The 20,085-nt window shown below is 35.8% G+C and overlaps 1 protein-coding gene across 1 annotated transcript; it reads right to left on the bottom strand.

The window, feature by feature from the left end:
- Nucleotides 1-12,751: 12,751 nt before the first annotated feature.
- LOC141685798 (uncharacterized) lies at nt 12,752-13,309 on the bottom strand. The gene is made up of 2 exons (XM_074490883.1): nt 13,066-13,309; nt 12,752-12,999 (listed from the first exon to the last, which is right to left on the bottom strand). Exons 1-2 carry the CDS (start codon nt 13,307-13,309, stop codon nt 12,752-12,754), a joined length of 492 nt encoding a protein of 163 aa, XP_074346984.1.
- Between the last annotated feature and the right edge of the window lie 6,776 nt (nt 13,310-20,085).

Raw genomic sequence — 20,085 nt, 5'->3', positions numbered from 1 at the left:
CTCATGATGTTAGAAAAATAGATCTTTAAACTCTTTGTATGTTAAGAGCTTGCTCTGATACCAATTGTTATTCCCAGTGGACTAACAATGAGATTTACAGAAGGGGGGTTGAATGTAAATCTCAAAAAAATTTCAAGTTTTGAGCAGTTTCTAAGGCTAAGTGTTTAAGTGAACAAATGTGTGTGAATTGCTTGAAGCTGATACTGACAGATATATATTCAAACACAAATGTAAAGAACACAAAGAACTTAAAAACTTTTCTGGTGGATTTGTTGTTCCACCAGAGATGTGTTATTTCAGAAAATCTGTGATTCAAAGAATTAAATCACAGCTGCTTCCTAGTACAAACTAGATGATTTTCTCTCTTGATATTTCTAAACAGCTCAGGAAAAATTCTTGTCTAATTACTAGCTGCTACTTGGTTTATATATTACCAAGTTTACAAGTGAAGACAAAACTGTAAAATACAATTAAAACGATTCTTCACATGTTTATTCTTCATTTCTCTATCAAATACAATCTAGGATAATCTGAGAATCTTTGAATACTTCCTTGTTTGCATCAGAATGGGAATGCTGCATTTTCTTGATTCCTCCTAGAGGCTTCCACATTCCAGTTTGTCTCTGTCAACCCATGTGCCTCTGTCAGCTTGTGAATTGTCACTATCAACTGCTAATGAACCAAGCATCCGTTGAAGCTTTCATTCGTTGATGCCTTATCCGTTGAGGCTTTATCCGTTGAAGCTTTATCCGTTGATGCATTATCAGTTGAAGTCTTTATCCGTTGAAGCACTTATCCGTTGATGGATATTATCCATTGAAGCATTAGAGTCATCCGTTGAAGCTTTGTTTCTTATCCGTTGAAGGTCTTCAATATTCGTTGATACTTCTCCACTCATACAAAATTACAAGGCATGAAATATTTACAATTAGCCCTCCTATTTGTATATCCATTAGTAGTCAACATGACTGATAATTTCCTACAACATCTAAGAATTACAACTTGAAACCAGAGAATGAAATGTGCTACAATACTAAACTTACTGCTAAGTAAAGCTACTCCTTCAACGGATAGCCAAGATGGTCTTATCCGTTGAGGCTACAAACACTAGATTTCTACTTAAGTATTTTGTTTAACTTATCATCAAACTAATACACATATTCCTAACAGATCCTCTCCTACAACTCCAAAGCAGCAAGGCGTTGCTGCTCAGCTACCCTTGCACGTCTCTCCATCTCCAGAGAGACTTCCTCTTCAAAGAAAAAAATGCTGAGTTGATCATTCCATGAGAGTTCATAAAAGACCTCAAGTGGAATATCAAAGGGGCTGTAAACAACCCCCTTGAGACGAACACGAAGTCCGATAGGATCAAAATAAACTAGGTCATCATCCAAATGATGGACCGGTGGGTAAACTCCATGAACAAGTCTGTAAAAGACTGGGGCATCCATTTGAGTAAGAGAGAGATGAATAGGAGGTGAGTTTGAAAGTAGATGTTTGTTGAGAATAAGAGTAGTGATAAATGATAAAGAGTGAAGCATTTTAATTTATATAGGGAGTAACGATAGAAACCAAGAGACTCTTGAGTTGCCCGGATAATAAGAGTAATAATCACATAAGCATACTTGACAGCTAGAAAAGACTAGTTACTATTCCCCATGCAAGTACTCAAGAATATTAGTTTATTTTAAAGAGTGACTATTCCCCATGCAAATAATCACGTACTCCCTACACAAAAAGTAACTCATCCTATCAGCAATCAGTCAAATAAATTTACCATTATCTGCATACTCAAAACAACACAGATAATGTACTAGTCTACTAACATTAGACTAACTTATTTTCATGTAAACAAGAAATCATATAAACATGTAAATGTGTCAATAAGTCAGAGAAATTAGAGACAAAGTATGTCAAAAGTATTTTTATGAACAGAATTTATGAATTAAATTTGTTCAGTTTTTCATACTTTTTGCTTCTTTTGATCTGTTATTTCTTAAGTTCATATACTGAAGATATGAAGTAATAAATATTCAGTTTACTTAGAATTTTGAGAAATTCCAAGTTCAAATTAATCGAAAAGTCTGGGTATTTATAGAAAAAGTAAAATACTTATCGAAAATTCAAATAAATGTTTGATATTAAACTTATCGAGAAGTAATTTTGAATTAGAAAAAAAAGGTACATTCGATAAGTCATTTTATTAATTCTTTTCGAGAACTAAGAAATGATTTATCGAGAACTCTAATAAATGCCCATTTTGTCCAAAAAGGACTGAAATAATTGTAATTTATTTGAATTGAATCAAATTGAAATTAGAATAAATTTTCCAAAAGTATTTGTCTAAAATAATTCATTGAATTAAATTATTTTAGTTCTGAGTTATTGATAAGTCTCAAGATATCCTTGTCGAGAACTCTGTGAATTAACACTATTAGAGAACTCTACATGGTCTTATCGATAAATCATAATAGAGCTTATCAAGAAGTTCATTCGAGAAGTCTATAAATAGACTTATCGAGGACTCACTCGAGAACTCTAAAATAACTTGTCGATAAGTCATTTTGAATTATTGAGAACTCGGTTCTCTATACCTTTGAGTACTGTTATTTTGCCTTGTGTTAATTTTACACATTTAAGATATAAATTAACAACTAAGTAGTTTACTTAGAATTTGAAATATTCTAAGTTAATTTTTGAGTTTTTTTTAAGAAAAATAAATATACAGAGAGTCTGAAATATTTATAATTCATATTTCAGTTAATTTCCAATTAAATCAAACTAGGTTGATTTATTAGAAATTAATCTGCTACAACACATTAGCTGAGTTCTTGCCTTAGGATGAAGAATTGAGCATTCCAATTTCACTCACAAGTCTAGTGAAGGTTGCTTCATCCAAAGGTTTAGTAAAAATGTCAGCTAATTGTTTCTCTGTTGGAACAAAAATGAGCTCAATGGTACCATTTGCAGCATGTTCCCTGATAAAATGGTACCTAACATCAATGTGCTTTGTTCTAGAATGATTAACTGGATTAGCTACTATAGATATGGCACTAGTATTGTTACACATAATAGGAATTTTGTGTAACACTAGACTATAATCCATTAGTTGATTTCTAATCCAAAGCACCTGAGCACAACAACTTCCAGCAACTATATGTTCAGCTTCAACTATGGAAGTTGACACAGATTGTTGTTTCTTACTATACCAGGATACAAGTCTTTGACCAAGAAATTGACAGCTTCCACTAGTACTTTTCCTATCAACCCTGCATCCAGCAAAATCTGTATCTGTGTATCCAACAGCTTCAAAACCAGTTCCCTTAGGATACCATAATCCCAAGTTTGGAGTTCCCTTTAAGTATCTAAAAATCCTTTTTACAGCCATCAAATGTGATTCCTTTGGATTGGCTTGAAATCTGGCATATAGACAAGTAGCAAACATGATGTCTGGTCTACTAGCAGTCAAATAAAGCAATGATTGAATCATCACTCTGTAGCTTGAAATATCCACACTCTTGCCTTTCTTGTCTTCATCCAACTTGGTTGCAGTAGACATTGGTGTAGATGCAGGTGAGCTATCCACCATACCAAATTTCTTCAATAAGTCATTCACATATTTGGTTTGGGTGATGAAAATACCATCACTTCTTTGACTAACTTGAAGGCTAAGGAAGTAACTCAATTCTCCCATCATGCTCATTTCATACTCACTCTGCATTAGCCTAGAGAATCTTTGACAAAGCTTTTCATTTGTAGATCCAAAGATGATATCATCCACATAGATTTGAACTAGGATCATATCTTCACCATGCTTCTTCTAGAAGAGAGTCTTATCAATAGTACCTCTGGTAAAACCATGTTTGAGTAGGAATTCTGACAGTGTGTCATACCAGGCTCTAGGTGCCTGTTTCAATCCATATAGAGCCTTGATAATTTGTAAACAAAGTTAGAAAATTCTGGATCTTCAAAGCCAGGTGGTTGTTGCACATAAACTTCTTCTTCTAGTTCACCATTAATAAAATCACTCTTGACATCCATTTAATACACCTTAAAATTTGAGTGTGCAGGAAATGCCAGAAAAATTCTTATTGCTTCTAGTCTTGCAACAGGAGTAAAAGTCTCATCATAGTCAATTTTCTCTTCTTGTGAGTAGCCTTTAGCAACCAGCCTTGCTTAGTTTCTAGTAACAATTCCATTTTCATCCATTTTGTTCCTGTACACCCACTTAGTTCCAATTATGCTTCTGTTCTTTGGTGCAGGGACTAATTTCTAAACTTTGTTTCTCTCAAACTGATTCAGCTCCTCCTGCATAGCACATATCTAATCAGGATCCAATAGGGCTTCTTCAGTTTTCTTGGGCTCTACTTGAGATAGAAAACATGCATATAGGCATTCATTAGCAGTTGCACTTCTAGTTCTCACATCAGCTGAGGGATCACCAATAATAGCTTCTACTGTATGAAAACTATCCCACTTTCTAGTGTGTGTCTGTTGACTAGTGCCTTCATCATTTTCTTCAGTATTACCATGACTGTCATTTCCATTCCCTTCTTCTCCCCCTGAGTTTGTGCCATCAAATTCTGGTGTCTGAAGAGAGCTTTCATTCCCATTTTTGTTCAGAGGTCTCTTCATTTGTCACTTGTTGTGCCACAACTTCATCTTCCTCATCAGAATCACTATCAATGGTTAGATTCTCAAATACAAGGGCTTCAGCATCATTTACATCAAGGAATTCCAAGCCTGGACACTTGTCATCATCAAAAGTCACATCTGTTCTTTCCATAATCTTCTTTTGATCAATGACATAAACTTTGTAGGCTGTTCTTTCCAATGAATATCCCAGAAAAATTGCTTCAAAAACTTTAGAGTCAAATTTTCCCACATATTCAGAGTTGTCTTTTAGAATATAACACTTGCTTCCAAACACATGTAGATGCTTCACTGTAGGCTTCCTGTTAGACATGATTGAGTAAGGTGATTTACCATGAGATTTGTTGATGAGATATCTGTTTTGAGTGTAGCATGCAGTATTAACACCCTCTTCCCAAAAACTAGTTGGCAATTGAGCATCTTGTAGCAAGGTTCTAGCAGCTTCAACCAATGTTCTATTTTTCCTCTCAACTACTCCATTCTGTTGAGGTGTTCTAGCTGCTGAAAATTCTTGAACAATGCCTTTGCTTTTGCATAATTCACTTAATGTTGAGTTTCTGAATTATGTTCCATTATCACTCCTCAATCTTTTCACACTAACTTTTCCTTCAGCTTGCTTCTCAATTTTCTTGATGTGCTCAATTATAATGGTTGGAGTTTCATCTTTAGAGTACATGAACTCAACCTAAGTGTATCTTGAAAAATCATCAACCATGACAAGGGCATATTTGTTCCTTGAAATGGACAAGACATTTACTGGCCCAAACAAGTCCATATGAATAAGTTGCAGAGGTGCACTTATAGAATTCACAGATTTTGACTTGTGACTTGATCTTTTTATTTTTCCTTTCTGACAAGCTTCACAAACTTCCAGTTGAGCAAATTCCAGATTGGGCATGTCTCTCACTAGCTCCTTCTTGACTAAGGTGTTGATTGTTTTGAAATTCAAGTGAGATAGCTTCTTACGCCATAATTTTCTTTGCTCTTCTGATGCCTTGGTGTAGAAACAACACACACCATCCTTATTTGTTGAGTCTAAGTCTACAACAAACAAGCTTCCCTTTCTTACTCCTTTAAGAGCAATTTCACCAGTCTTTTTGCTAATAAAAGCACAATCTTCTTTGTTGAAAATAACTTGAAAACCTCCTAGAAGATTTACTCTTAATCCAGCAACTAGTGCTACATCTTCAATGACAACATTTCCAGAAACAATCTTGCCATATCCCATTATGAATCCTTTGCTGTTGTCTCCAAAGGTCACCGAGGGGCCAACCATCTCCTCAAATTATGATAGCAGGGCCTTATCACCTGTCATATGCCTGGAACATCCACTATCAATGATCCATATGACCTTCTTTCCTTTGCCCTGCACACACTGATGATTAAGTGTGTTTAGCTACCCAAGCTGTGTTGGGCACTTTCTTCTTGTTAACTGATTTTGCAGAAGTAGAATGAGAATTTTGAGATAAAATGGAATTCATAGACTGTTGAGCATTTTCCCTTTCAGATATAGAACCAATTTTTGATTCTATGAGATCAATTCTCAATTTGTGGCAACTCTTCATCACTTTCATGTTGCAGGGAATGCAATCAAACTTGTCACAGAATGAATAGGGATCATTAGCCTTAGCTTCATTGTACTTGTAGACTCCTTTAGGTGGATTGCTAACAATCTTTTTACAAAGATGAGTTAGGTGATTCATTGATCCACAATTCTCACACCTCTTTCTAGGAGCATCTGCAACATAAGCAAAATTATTGTTTTTGTTTATCCCAATCTTTCCATTTCTATTCTTCTTCTTTTTTTGACCTGTTCAGTTTTAATCTCCTTCACAGGCTCCTTAGTTTCTTGATTGGCTTTTGGTGTTTCAACAGAGATGGAAGACTGAGTTGTCTCATCATTTTTCTTTTCCTTGTCCTCATCAGCTATCTCCTGTTTGATGATCAACTCTTCTTCACTGAAGTTCACCTCACATGCCTTGAACAAAGGTGATTCAACTTTCTTCAAAATAATTAGAACATCCTCAGTTTCAGGTGATTTTCCTTTGTCACTGACAGACTTCTTTTAATTGTTCAAACCCTCATAATCAAGACCAATGGCAATGTTTGCACATGGCTTGTTCTTTTCATGATATTGGCCAATTAACTCAGAAGCATTTTTGAAGGATTTCAGTTTCACTTCATTCTTCTCCAGCCTTTCTCTCAATACTGCTTCAATTTCAGTTGCACACTTTAATTTGTTCTTTAAGTATGCATTTTCTTGCTTAGCAGTATCAAGCTCAACCAGCAACAATTCAGTCTCTTGTTTTTCACTCTCAAGTTTTTCATTGATCTTTTTCAATCTGCTAACTTCCTCATTTGCAGCAACCATGCTTGTATGAATGTGGAACATTTCCGTGCTCATCTTTTCAATAGTTTCCTTATATTGACTCACATTTAAATCAATTATGGTAAGAGTTGGTACTTGTGATTTAGATGATGAAGAGTTTCCTTGCTCCAAGGCCATGAGTGCATAATTTCCAACTTCTTCATCCTCATCATTATCTGAATCATCCCAGCTCTTGCCCTCAACAATATAAGCTTTCCCTTGTTGCTTCTTTAGAAGAGCATCATACTTTGCTTCCAATTCAAGATAGGCTTTGTCTTTCTTTGCCTTCTTGGGTTTCCTACATTCTGTAGCAAAATGGCCCAACTCATCACAGTTAAAGCACCTTATGTTTGATCTATCAACAGATCCGATTTTGTAGCAAGTTTTGCTATCAGGAGTGTACTTCCCTTTTCTTTTCCAGCTGCTGTCTTTGTTGAAGGACTGTCCTTTGCTCTTGAAAAATCTTGGTTTCTTCACTCTAATGTTAGAGAATTTTCTAGCCAAGTAAGCCATTGATTTGTCTAGCTCATCAAGCTCATCAAGAGTGTAGAACTCATCTTCTTCATCCAATTCCAGTATGACTTGCTCTTTAGTGTCATTGACTGTTTTCTCACTTGTAGAAATTTCTGGAGTTTGGGATCTTTGCTCATCATTAGAGGTCTGGCCATCATTCACAATCAGTGCACTTGAGCCGTCCAGTACATATCCTTGACCAGCCCTTAATGATTTCTTTTGAATAATTTCAAGTTCATAAGTTTTCAGAACCCCATAGAGCACTTCCAGTGTGATTCTACTCAAATCTCTTCCTTCTCTGATTGCAGAGATATTTTGTTCCAAATGATCAGGGAGAGTAAGCAAGAACTTCAAATTCACTTCTTCAACATCATAAAATTTATCATGAAGCTGCAAGTCATTTATCAGCTTATTAAACCTTTCAAACACATCAGTAATACCCTCATTTGGTTTAGCCATAAAACCCTCATACTGAGAAATCAATATCCTTCTTTGATTTGACCTAACCTCCTCAGTTCCTTCACAGAGTATCTCAATCTTTTCCCAGATCTGTTTAGCAGTGTCACAGTTGACAATGTTATTATACATTACATTGTCAAGTGACTCAATTAGTATCAGTTGCAAAGCACTGTCTAGGGAAACTCTCTCTTTCAATATCAGTATACTCAAAGGGATCCTTGGGAGCAAAATGAGCTGGAATAACCATGTCACCATCTGTGGTTTCATCAACTCTCACCATAGGAGTGAAGGGCCCATTCTTGAGGATCTGAATGTAAAGGTGATTAGCCATTCTTATAAACAGCAACAATTTCTTTTTCCATAAAGTGTAGTTGGCCTTATCAAAGGGAGGAATCTTGATACTACTGATTTTTTATGTATTTATTTTTCCAAGATCTAATCTGTTTACTTTCAGATTTTGCTCTGATACCACTTGTTAGGTATGAATACAACACAGAGGGGGGGTGAATGTGTTTTGGCTTAAATGTTTACCTTTTGATCGACTTTGGCTTTAGCAGTTGGTTGTAATCAATGATTTATTAGAATAGATGTTAAACATAAATAACAATGCAAATATGTAAAACAAAGATCTTCAAAACTCACTTAATTTTATATTAAAAATCAAGCAGTGTTTTGCTACAAAATCTCTAAGTTCTTGTTTTAGAACTTAGCTCCTTTCTTGAGAGAGAATACAAGATTTTCTATCTTGATTGTTACAACTGACTAGAGGACCGGTGTTAACTTTATAACTCAGTTAACTGATGGTTTACACAGAGGATAATAAACATCCTATTAGCTTCTCTAAACTGTCACTTGTCATTTCTATTTATAGAAAAGCAAATCTTCCATTTCTGGCTTAGCATATCTTTAGCATCCCGTGTTTACTTTAATCTCCTCTGTCAGTTAATCTTTGCCATTGATCTTGCACATCTCTCAAGCTGCTTTTTGTAGACTAGTCAATTCAGCTGTGTGAATTTGTTTGTTGATTTGCAACCTTGGATATTGAACTGTTCTGCAATTCTGTACTTAGAGAAATTTCTTCACTTCGAGATCTCCAATTAAGCTGTAGAGAACTTGACATTTTGATAGGCATGTTGGCTTGTCGATATCTCTGAAACTTAATTGTTGACTTGACTTATCGACAACTCTGAGTTCTCTAGTGAATTTTGGTTTATCGATAACTCAGAGTTCTCTAATGAACTTTGGCTTATCGATAACTCAGAGTTTCAATGAATGTATACTTGTCGATATCTCTGAGTTCTCGAATGGGTATCTGACTTATCGATATCTCCAATAGCATTTCCTGAGTTCTCGATAGACAATTCCTGAGTTCTCGATAGGCAATTCCTAAGTTCTCGATAGGCAATTCCTGAGTTCTCGATAGGTCTTTCTGAGTTCTCGAATGACTTCTCTATAACACTAATTCTGTGACTTGTAGAGATCTTGACTTAGAATGTTTTTCACCAAACAGAATTATTCAACTCTAAGCTTCTTCATAATTCTTCTGAGGCATGACCTTCTTGATCTTCTTCCAGATAGAATTTTTAGGCTTGACACTGTTTAGGGAAAAATGCTCCAGTCTGCTCCATTTACATTTTACAAATATTAAGTGTTACAAGTATGAATTACAGATTAAGGTTACAATACAACTAATCTTAGGGTTGGACCCAAGCTTAACTGATTGCTAATGACATTGTTAGCATCAGTAATCTTTGACATCATCATGTTAATGACATTGGTTAGCTCCAGTAATCTTTGACATCATCTATTATATAACTGAATCTATTATATAACTGATTGCTAATGACATTGTCAGCATCAGTAATCTTTGACATCATCTATTATATATTACACTAGCACAAGGTGATGATCGTTGCCGTAGCTTGTTTTGGTTGTCCTGATAAGTTCCTCTTCAGTAACTCAGCAAATTCCATTGTATCATTCGTACTAATATTAGGATTATGGATTTTCCAACACAGAGCTGCAACCTTACATTGCACCAAACTGTGAAAAACTGATTCAGCCTCCTCATGGCAAACCGGACAAATATTGTTGATTTGAACATGTTTATTCTGCAAGAGCATCTTAGTTGGTAAGCAGTACGAGATCGCTCGCTAAACTAAATTTAGAGCCTTTAGAGGAGCCTTAATCTTCCACAAACTCTTCCAAATGAAATTATTATTAGCTGCATTCCACGAACCTTATGTTCGTGTAGAAGCTTGTACGCACTTCTTACTGAATACTTCCCAGAGTTTTCCATCTTCCAGTACAAAGTATCTTTATTCGGATCTTGTTCCTCCCTCGTGTTTGCAATATAGTGCTGATCTCTTGTGTCAAAAATATCTTTAATGATCTCCATATCCCATTCTTTAGTCCTAGTATGAAATAGAGAGGCCACTATTTGATTTAACAATGATGGTGAATTAGTAGAAATATAAGGATTATCAACATTATTCAGCCAAGGTTGTCCGGTGATTTGTATCTCCATGCCTGTGCCAATCCTCCAACATGATCCTGAAGAAAACACTTGTCTCGCTTCCATGATACTTCACCAGATAAAACTAGGACTACTCCCCAGCTTTGCTTCCATAAATTCTGTGTTGGAAAAGTATTTAGATTTATAAGTTTGGGCCACCAGACTTTCTGGATTAGTAATAAAATGCCAGCATTGTTTCCCTAACATCGAAAGGTTTACATCTCGTAAGCTTTTAAAACCTAAACCACCAGTATGTTTGTGACGGGACATTCTTTCCCAGGCCATCCATATGATTTTAGAGTTTTTTTCTTTGAAGTATTCCAAAAGAACTTTGCCATTGCTTTTTCCATATCACGAACAAGCTCTAATGGAAGAAGAAAGACATTCATGGCATAAGAAGGCAAGGTTTGAGCCACCGTTTTAATAAGAATTTCTTTTGCTGGTTTAGACACTTTCTTTTCATTCCAGCTATGGATACTGGCATTGACTTTGTCCTTCAAGTAGCCAAAGATTGCAGTCTTGTTCCTGCCTAACAGATTTGGAAAACCCAGGTACTTTGAAGAATTATCTGCCTCAGGAATTTGAAGCACCTGACAAAGCTCTTCCTTGTTATATGGAATAACATTTGTACTGAAGAAAACAGTGGATTTACCTCTATTAACTCGCTGGCCTGAAGCTTTTTCATATATCGACAATAACTCCAACACCTTCATCGCATCTTCTGACTCTGCCTTGCAGTAAACATAGGTATCATTAGCAAATAGCATGTGACTGATGGGCGGGGCTTTCCTACGAAGTTTTATCCCATGCAACCATTTTATAGTTTCATACTGCCTAATTAACCCAGTCAGACCTTCATCACAGATAATGAAGAGGTAAGGAGATAGAGGATCTCCTTGTCGTAGGCCACGACTTGGCTTAATTGGACCTATTTCGTGCTCGCCATGAATAATGGTATAGTCAACTGTTGACACACATTGTAAAATAAAATGAGTCCACCAACTATCGAAACCCATTCAAAGAAGCATTTCTTGCAGGAACTTCCATTCGATGCTATCGTACGCCTTGGACATATCCAACTTAAGAGCCATAAAACCATCTTTGCCAAATTTTTTCCTTTTCAGATAATGCATGACCTCAAAGGAGATCATGATATTGTCAATAATTAATCTGCCCGACAAGAAAGCACTCTGAGTGTCTGAGATCACCGAATCCAACACACACTTGAGACGATTTGCAATTACTTTAGTAATTATTTTCATCACCACATTACACAAAGCAATAGGTCTCAACTCTAACAGCATGAACGGGTTTCTCTTTTTAGGGATAAGAACAATATTAGTAATATTAGTACCTTCCATAAGAACCCCTTGTCTCAAAAAAATCCCTTACCATTTGCACTATTGCCTCCCTTACTGTATTCCAATTTTTATGGAAAAAATCTGGGGTCATGCCATCTGGTCCCGGCGCTTTATCTGGGTGCATATGAAACACAGCATTTTTCACTTCCTTATTGGTCATAACGCTTAGGAACTCTGAATTCTGTTGCTCCAATACATTTTTTGAAATACAGTTTAACACCATCTCACTATGAGCCTGTTCCTCAGTAGATAAGTGTTGAAAATACTCCCTAATTAAATCTTGCAAACCATAGTCCCAGTCATCCCAAGCTCCATCTGCCTTCTTGAGTTTTTGAATATGATTACTGTGTTTCCTCTTTTTACAAGAAGCATAAAAATACTTGGTGTTCTTCTCCCCTGCTTGTAACCAGAGTTGTTTAGATCTTTGCCTTCAAAAGATTATTTCTGATCGAGCACTAAGAATAGTTGTTGTCTAGTGTCCTCAAACTATGCAACAGACCATGCATCACGTTTACCTCGTAGCAACTTTAGCTTGGCTTTACAATCCTTAATACGGCTACTAAAAGAACCTGTAATTTCTTTTCCCCATACATTCAAACTCTCTGCGCACTTACTCAGTTTTTGAAGAATAGTACTGTCTTCCTCCTCTTCCCAACAATCTTTAATGATTTGAGAGCACATTGGTTCGGTAAACAAAGCATTCTCAAACCGAAATGGCCTTCTCCTATTTCTTCTCAACTGCATTTCCGGACATAACAGCAACGGGCTATGGTCTGATGGGGAGCCCCGCATATAGTAGACTTTAGCCATATCGAAAACATTTTACCACTGCGTATTTTCTAAAACCCGATCCAGTCTGATCTTGACCCAAAAATCTGTGTTTCATCCTTTTTCCCATATAAACTGGTGACCTATTATATCAAGATCTTGAAGATTAGCTTCGTGAACACAGTCATTAAATCCCTCAATAAGATGATTTGGGTATGGAGGACCACCCTTCTTATCTGTTTGAGACAAAATATTGTTGAGATCTCCCATTACACACCAAGGTAGATCCGCATCACGAGATAAGTTCTTTAAAAGCTCCCATATTTTAAACCTCTGTGTCCACGCAGGCTCTCCATAGATACCTGTCAAATGCCAGCTTTTTTATCCCGCCCTGTATACAGAAATATCAATGTGGGTACGAGAAAAACTTAACAGGTTCACAGCCTCTGCATTTTTCCAGAATAGAGCAATTCCTCCACTTTTCAATTGAGGCTCAACAGCAACAAAACCTTCAAACCCTAACTTACTACATATCTTTTCCATTTTCTCATAACGACTTATGGTTTCACAAAGAAAGACAAACGACGGCTTCTCACTACGGGTTACTTCTTGAAGGAACTGAATCTTTCCAGGTGAACCCAAGCGCTGGCAGTTCCAAGCTAGTGCATTCATGATGACTGGCGGGTCTGCGAAACAGCACCCGCCAATAATCCATTTTTTGGTTCAGTGGAATCTGTCATCAACACCTCCATATTTATGTCGTGGGTCTGATTTGTAAGTGTAACAGTATTGTGGACAGGGTCCATTCTACGTCTTTTTGAGTCCAAAACATTTAACTCAGCAGTATCCGGCCCATTACTGTTTCCCTCCAAACTTAAACTTGAATTATGTATGAATATCTGACTAGGGATATTATGATTTACCTTCCCCGACATTTCAGTGATTTTACCTTCAATTTCTCCCCGAGTTGTCATGTTTCCTTGTGAACCGTATCCTGAACTGGTGCTAGTTTGTTGAACCAATGCATTTTTTACGGGATTGTGCGTATCTGCGGTTACATCACCTCTCCCCCAGAATTATTTGCCAAAGAAGCACCACCACTACGAAGCCACTTTGATCCTATCGTATGGGTTTTCCTCCTTAAATCTGCACGAAGCCAAGCTCCATATAGTTTCTCGATTTTCTCCATTGGAGTATCAAAAACTCTGTCACAAAACCTTTCACCATGATCGATCATTCTGCAAATGAAACAAAAGGTGGGAATAGCTTCATACTGGAAATTAACCCAACACCATTCCTTTTCTGATTTCCTGAGCTTCATTCTCCGTTTAATAGGGTTATCTGGTGACAAAGTTACTCGAATCCTTAGGTACTCTCTCTAGACTCCCACAAAATTATTGGGATATCCAACAACATATGTATCAATGTAGTTACCAATATCTGTAGCCACTCGTTGTGACATGAATCCTGCAGACATACCGTGTAGCTGAACTGTGACGCCCTCAATCTCGGGGTTAGGAAATGAGGACCCACACACCTTTAAACTACTAATAAATAAGCATAAACCCTGATTAGCTATTAACAGGATCAAACAGGATAAAGTATGAGACAAGATTACAATTACCAACCATAGAATATAACTTACAACCCAAAATAAAACCAAATATACATAGTCAATCCCGGCTTGGAACCGACAGATAACCCATTGTATCTTTACAACTCTTTGACTAAGCGCTTGCTCACTCAAAAACTGTACTACCTGCTCTGGCAACAGGAAGCCCTCAACACGATAGGGACCACCGAGTACGCTCTTACGAGAAGTGCGCCTAAGCTTGGCCATCTTCTTGCTTAACTTCCATGGTTAGATTAAAAAAAACATATGAGTATAAAACTCAGCAAGTAACTAAAAGCAGTTCTATGATCTGAAATCCACATTATACTTTACTGATCTCAGGGCATTCTACTTTATCAATTCTAGGTGGCAAATTTCTATCGTTTAGGCTATGAAAGAGGTTATGAAGAAAACTTTGGGCTTTCAAGGAACAAGGCTCAAGGCAGGGTGGAAGCCGACATTCATCACAAATCATTAACAAGATCACAAATGATCTTTCAAATGGAAAGCGACAATCTTTTCATTATAAGAAATTAATTATATGATCAACAGAATCAAAATCAGGGTTCACAAGCTATAAGCTTCACAATATCATAATCAACTCTTTTAAAGCAATAAACCTTTTTCATTTTCAAAGAATCAATTACTGAGTAGGAAATTTCAATTCCTTTTTAAATAATTATGGAACCCTTGAATGGACCATTTTATCTTTCATTTCATAATAATAATACGGGTGATCAGCCCGTACCGACCTCCATCCGGTCTTTAAGGTACCAATGGCATAATTTCAGCCTTAAACTGGACTAGCCCTGCTAGCCTCTTACTATGACTGGACTAGTCCCACTAGCCTCTTAAGTCCCAATCCAATCCATCAGGAATTCGTTTGGAAAACCTTGAGTTGGAAAAAAAGTAGGTTTACTAAATTCATTTTATCATTACCAAGAATATGAAATCATTCAGACTCTTTCAAGTCGAAACTCATTCTTATGTTCAATTTCAAGAATTCAAAGTTAAGGAAATGAATCAAGGATAAGTAAAGTTCATTTCTAGGGATCTTGATCAATGGTAACTAGGTACTCAAGTTAGGGAAATCAAATCCATTTCAAGGATCAATAGAGTATAAGGTAAATAAGGAATGAAGCATCATTACAAGGGGTTCGTAAAGGTACTTATAGGGTTTATAACAGTTCATGGTATAATAAGTAACCAGAATAGGAAAAAGGGTTTACCAAAAGGTTGGATTAATAAGCTTATCAATAACAAGTTCACAAGATCAATGACAGGGTATCTCAAAGTCAATAACAGGGGTACATTACTTTAACAGTTCAATACTCTACATGGCATGAACAATATCCTCTTTATAACCATTTACACAAGTAAATAGAGTTACTTGCATGAATTCGCTTTCCTGAAGGTTGAACTACTGCCACCTAGTATACCTTTCCCTTTCCTAGCCTGAATGCCCTCATGCTCCGAATCTACAATTCAAAACCAAAACCTTAATTAGTTTCTCAACTCACGTTCTCGGAACGTTCACTTAATATGATAACTTGATTCTACTCTTGACTCGAACTATACGAGTATAGCTTATACATACATGCACATAGCACATAACACATTCTTTTCTCATAGCCTCTATATCTTTATATACTCAATAATCAACTTATAGTCGCTTAATCTCGACTATTCTTCAAATCAAACTATTATAACTCATACGAGTACACGATTCATTAACAACTAAATCTTTACGACCATAACTATCACTTATATCTCTTTTAAAATCAAACAACTTAGTTCCCTTTTCTTTTATCCCCTAATTCGAACCATATACCACAACTAAACAAACAAATCCATAGATATTCACATATACATACCCAATCATCCTTTCGATTATCAAAACCAAGTTTTGACTTTTAATCCCTATGGCCTATTCGGCCTTATTGTACAAAATCAATCAAATACTCACTTTAGTTCACATAAACATATAGCTCATTCAAAAAACCTTAAAAGAATCATTTTCCGTTCTTTTAATCATCAAATTTTGAACCATAGCCCAATTTATACAATCAAATTTGTCAAAATTATACCATGCAACTTTGGTTCTAGCATAATCCAACATTTAAACTAACACCCTTTTCTTTATCAACAAAATTCGAACCAAATCATACATATATGCTTACATGCAATTCAAATTCATCTCTTAATTAAATCAAACACTCATTTTAATCATAATTTCGAATTACACATCAAAACATCATTTAGTGACTCAAACCCTAATCGAATTTTCCAATTAAACATACATGCATTCACTTAGCATCAAACCAATCCCTTTTTGACCCATTTTTCATTCGGCTTAAACCACAAATCACAATTCAAGAACCAAATAATGACATGCATCACTAATTCCTCTTTTAAAACAACATGCAGTCTCATTTATTACTAATTAAACTTAGTTTATACAAGATTAAGTCACAAAAATCCAATTCCCTTTTATTTACACTAAAACCGAACCAAAATTCAACATGCAACCCTCAAATTTTGATTTCTTATATAACCAAACAATTAAACAAGTTAAAATCTTTCTAACACAATTATCCAAACCCATTTTATCAACTAACACCCTTAAATTTCCAAAAGAAATACAAAACCATTTTTGAACTTTTCAAGAAATCGTTACATGCAAGAGCTAAACATGGGTTTTACGGATTATAGAACTCAGAAACTACATCACCGTTCATCACAGGCTCACCGGAGCTCACAGCCGGTGGCGGTGACTTCTCGGTGGTGCCCAATTCGGGTCTCCACCTTTAAGCCCCTGATTACCTCTGAACAATCACAATAACACACATACAAAGCACAAACATCAAGGAAGCCACATCATTTCAGTTTTTAAGAAGTGTACACGCGATAATCAACTCGATCTCGAACCTATATACACGCATATACTCGCATGCAAGGGTATATACACACATACACACACTTTTACCTACATATATATGATTATCAAGGGGTTTATGAAGGATTGTTGAGATATGGCAAGGGAAAGAGAGATATACTGAGAGAGAGAGAGAGAGAGAGAAGAAAGCCAAGAGAGATGAGAGTGATAGAGAGAAAGAGAGTGAGATGAGAGGGTCACGGAAAGAAAAAGAAAGAAGGGGGAGGAATGAGCTAGTATATATGATAGAGGGCATGGGTAGTTTAGTAAATTACTAATCCCCTTTTAAATGATTTCCTTTCTCTTTTTACTCCAATAAAATAAAAATTGAATATTAAATATATCTCTCTCAGAAAGTTGAAAAATATTACGAATGACAATTTTAAGACGTAGATCTCGAAATTAACTTTCCAACCATTACTCATAATAAACTTTTGAGCGTACGGTTGATTTTATATGATTTTTACAAGTTTATGCTAAAAATAGCATTTTAATACATAAAATCATTTTAAAATGCAACGATCATGAAATAAATCCGTTTATCCTTTTTAGAAAGTCCCTAGGACTATTTCGAAGATAATAAAACAAATTCCACGCCATGACCTTACTCGAGTAATTTCATAAAAATGTGGAAAGGTTAAATAAACCTTATTTAAATTAAATAATTCCCTTAAATCCATAAAAATATTAACAGAACACGTAATCATGCATACATACAAGAAAGCACATATACTCATACATCACAACTCATGTCTGATCATAAAAAAAATTCCATTTTTATCGTTATTCCTCTTTACGCGTACCGGGTCACGTTCTGCCTGACGGCCCGACGCTCAGCGTTTCAATTACGCTTCTTAATTACCTTTACCAACCGACACGTCACTAGAATGCAATACTTTACTTAAATATTTCATTTCACATAATAACATATATTCCACATTTTAGACACTTTAATCCCTTTTTAGGACGAGTTCCGTTCTACCTGACGGCCCGACAACACAGCTTAACTCCTAAGCTGACTCTTTAAATTGGAAGCATCTATCTATGCTCCCATATACTAATATTCAATAAAGACAATTAATCATCACTTAATCATATAATTTATAATCACGGCACATAAATCGCACTTTATTCACTTAATTACGTCGCAAAATTCTCAGTCGTCACATAAACCCATAAATCAATCTTATTAATCTCCAGTGTTCTAGGGTTGTCTCCATCTTTTAATCGTTCCATTACTAGATGAAAATGGCCAGACGACCAGGGGCTCCCTTCTATGACTCTCCTGATATCCATTTCATTATAGAATTGGAAAAGAAACATGTTATAATCCAGTTGTTTAACATACAATCCTCTTCCCTGACGCCATAGAGATGCCATCTTGTGCTGCATGGCTTGGAAATCTATATGAGAGTCAGTAAGAAAATGTCCAACTAGACACCACCTTGTATCGATCTCGCTTAATCCATCATTTGTATTTTTATAACAGAGTCCACGTTGTTCCTCCTCCTCTATTTGGACCGCTGCAAAAGCCTCCTATATTTCTTGCATGTATGTTTGTTGTTTATCCATTGAGAAGACAAAGAGTACGACGAATGAACAATGTAAACAAAACAATAACTTGCACCAAAATAAACGAAGAGATTATAATCTCATAGAGTCTAACATGTCAGATGACAAGACTTTTCTTACTTAATTTTAATGTTGATAGAGAGGAATCACATACAAAACCCAATTAAAAAGAGAAAGACACAACAAACTGAAGAAATTGGAAACTTACATCACTATAAATAGAGAAAATAATACCAAAAAGGAAAATCAACACTCAATTAGTTTCGAAAATCTCACAAATTAGATCACTTTAGTGGTTGAGGGATTTACCTTAATCCAACAAATCTAATGGAATCTAAGCTGATTATAGTCGGAAGTCGGAAGAGATAATTGCGATGTGTGTATATCGAATCGATTAATCGATGTGTGTATATCGATGAATCGATGTGTGTATTGTCGGCTCTGTTTGTTCAGATTAGATGAAATAGAGAGAGAGTTTTGGTTTCCCCCGAGAGTAAAGTTTTAGTTGTTGTGGATGACTCATCTCCATTTAGTGAGCCAACAACATTATAACATGAAGGAAATATAAGCCACGAAAATATTATATTTCGATAGTGTAGAATCCGACCCTTAAAAAGTATATAAGACTGTATTAAGCTTAACGTCTCCTCCTGTATTTGAAGTCATATCAAAGACAGAGGGAGTAATATATTCAGGACAAGACAGTGGACACCACTGTTAAGTGTTAAGCATCACCCAGATTATGACACACTTCAAGGCTAACAGTGAAATAGCCAGTTTATCATAAATTAATGTTCGTAAAATGATATTTAAGTTTGGATATTTGAGGCTCAGACTCATCGACTAAAGATGTGTTTTTATCGCAATTATATGTTGGAATTGTGAAAATTTTCATGTTTAATGATCAAAAGGATAACAAATGGTACTGTTGCAAGGTTAAAGCGACAAACCAGAGATATTGAAACTGTTGTATCATCTTTGATTACCTTGTACTGTGATGGAATGAAATATTAAACTAAAGATAAGCGCATCATGAGAGCATATTTAGTCCAAATACGGGTGCTACATTGCAGCATAACAAGGTGATACATGGGCCAAATTATCTGATAAAATCCTTCTTTCCATTAGATAGAAAAAACATTTCTCAGGATGATTAATTAAAACCGTGATAATAAGATAAAAACTACATATAAGTATTATGAAAAGAATTATGAAGTTGATCATATTTACTATCACTCTCAGGATCACACAAAAGGATAGACCTCTTAATTACCCAGCTTCATGCTGTTTCTTTTTCCCTCTGCCACGTCAAGCCTTGATAAACTTTAT

The sequence above is a fragment of the Apium graveolens genome, chromosome 9 (genome assembly GCF_009905375.1).
Source record: "Apium graveolens cultivar Ventura chromosome 9, ASM990537v1, whole genome shotgun sequence".
NCBI classification, from domain to species: Eukaryota; Viridiplantae; Streptophyta; class Magnoliopsida; order Apiales; family Apiaceae; genus Apium; species Apium graveolens.
This window is presented reverse-complemented; position numbering and strand designations above follow the sequence as displayed.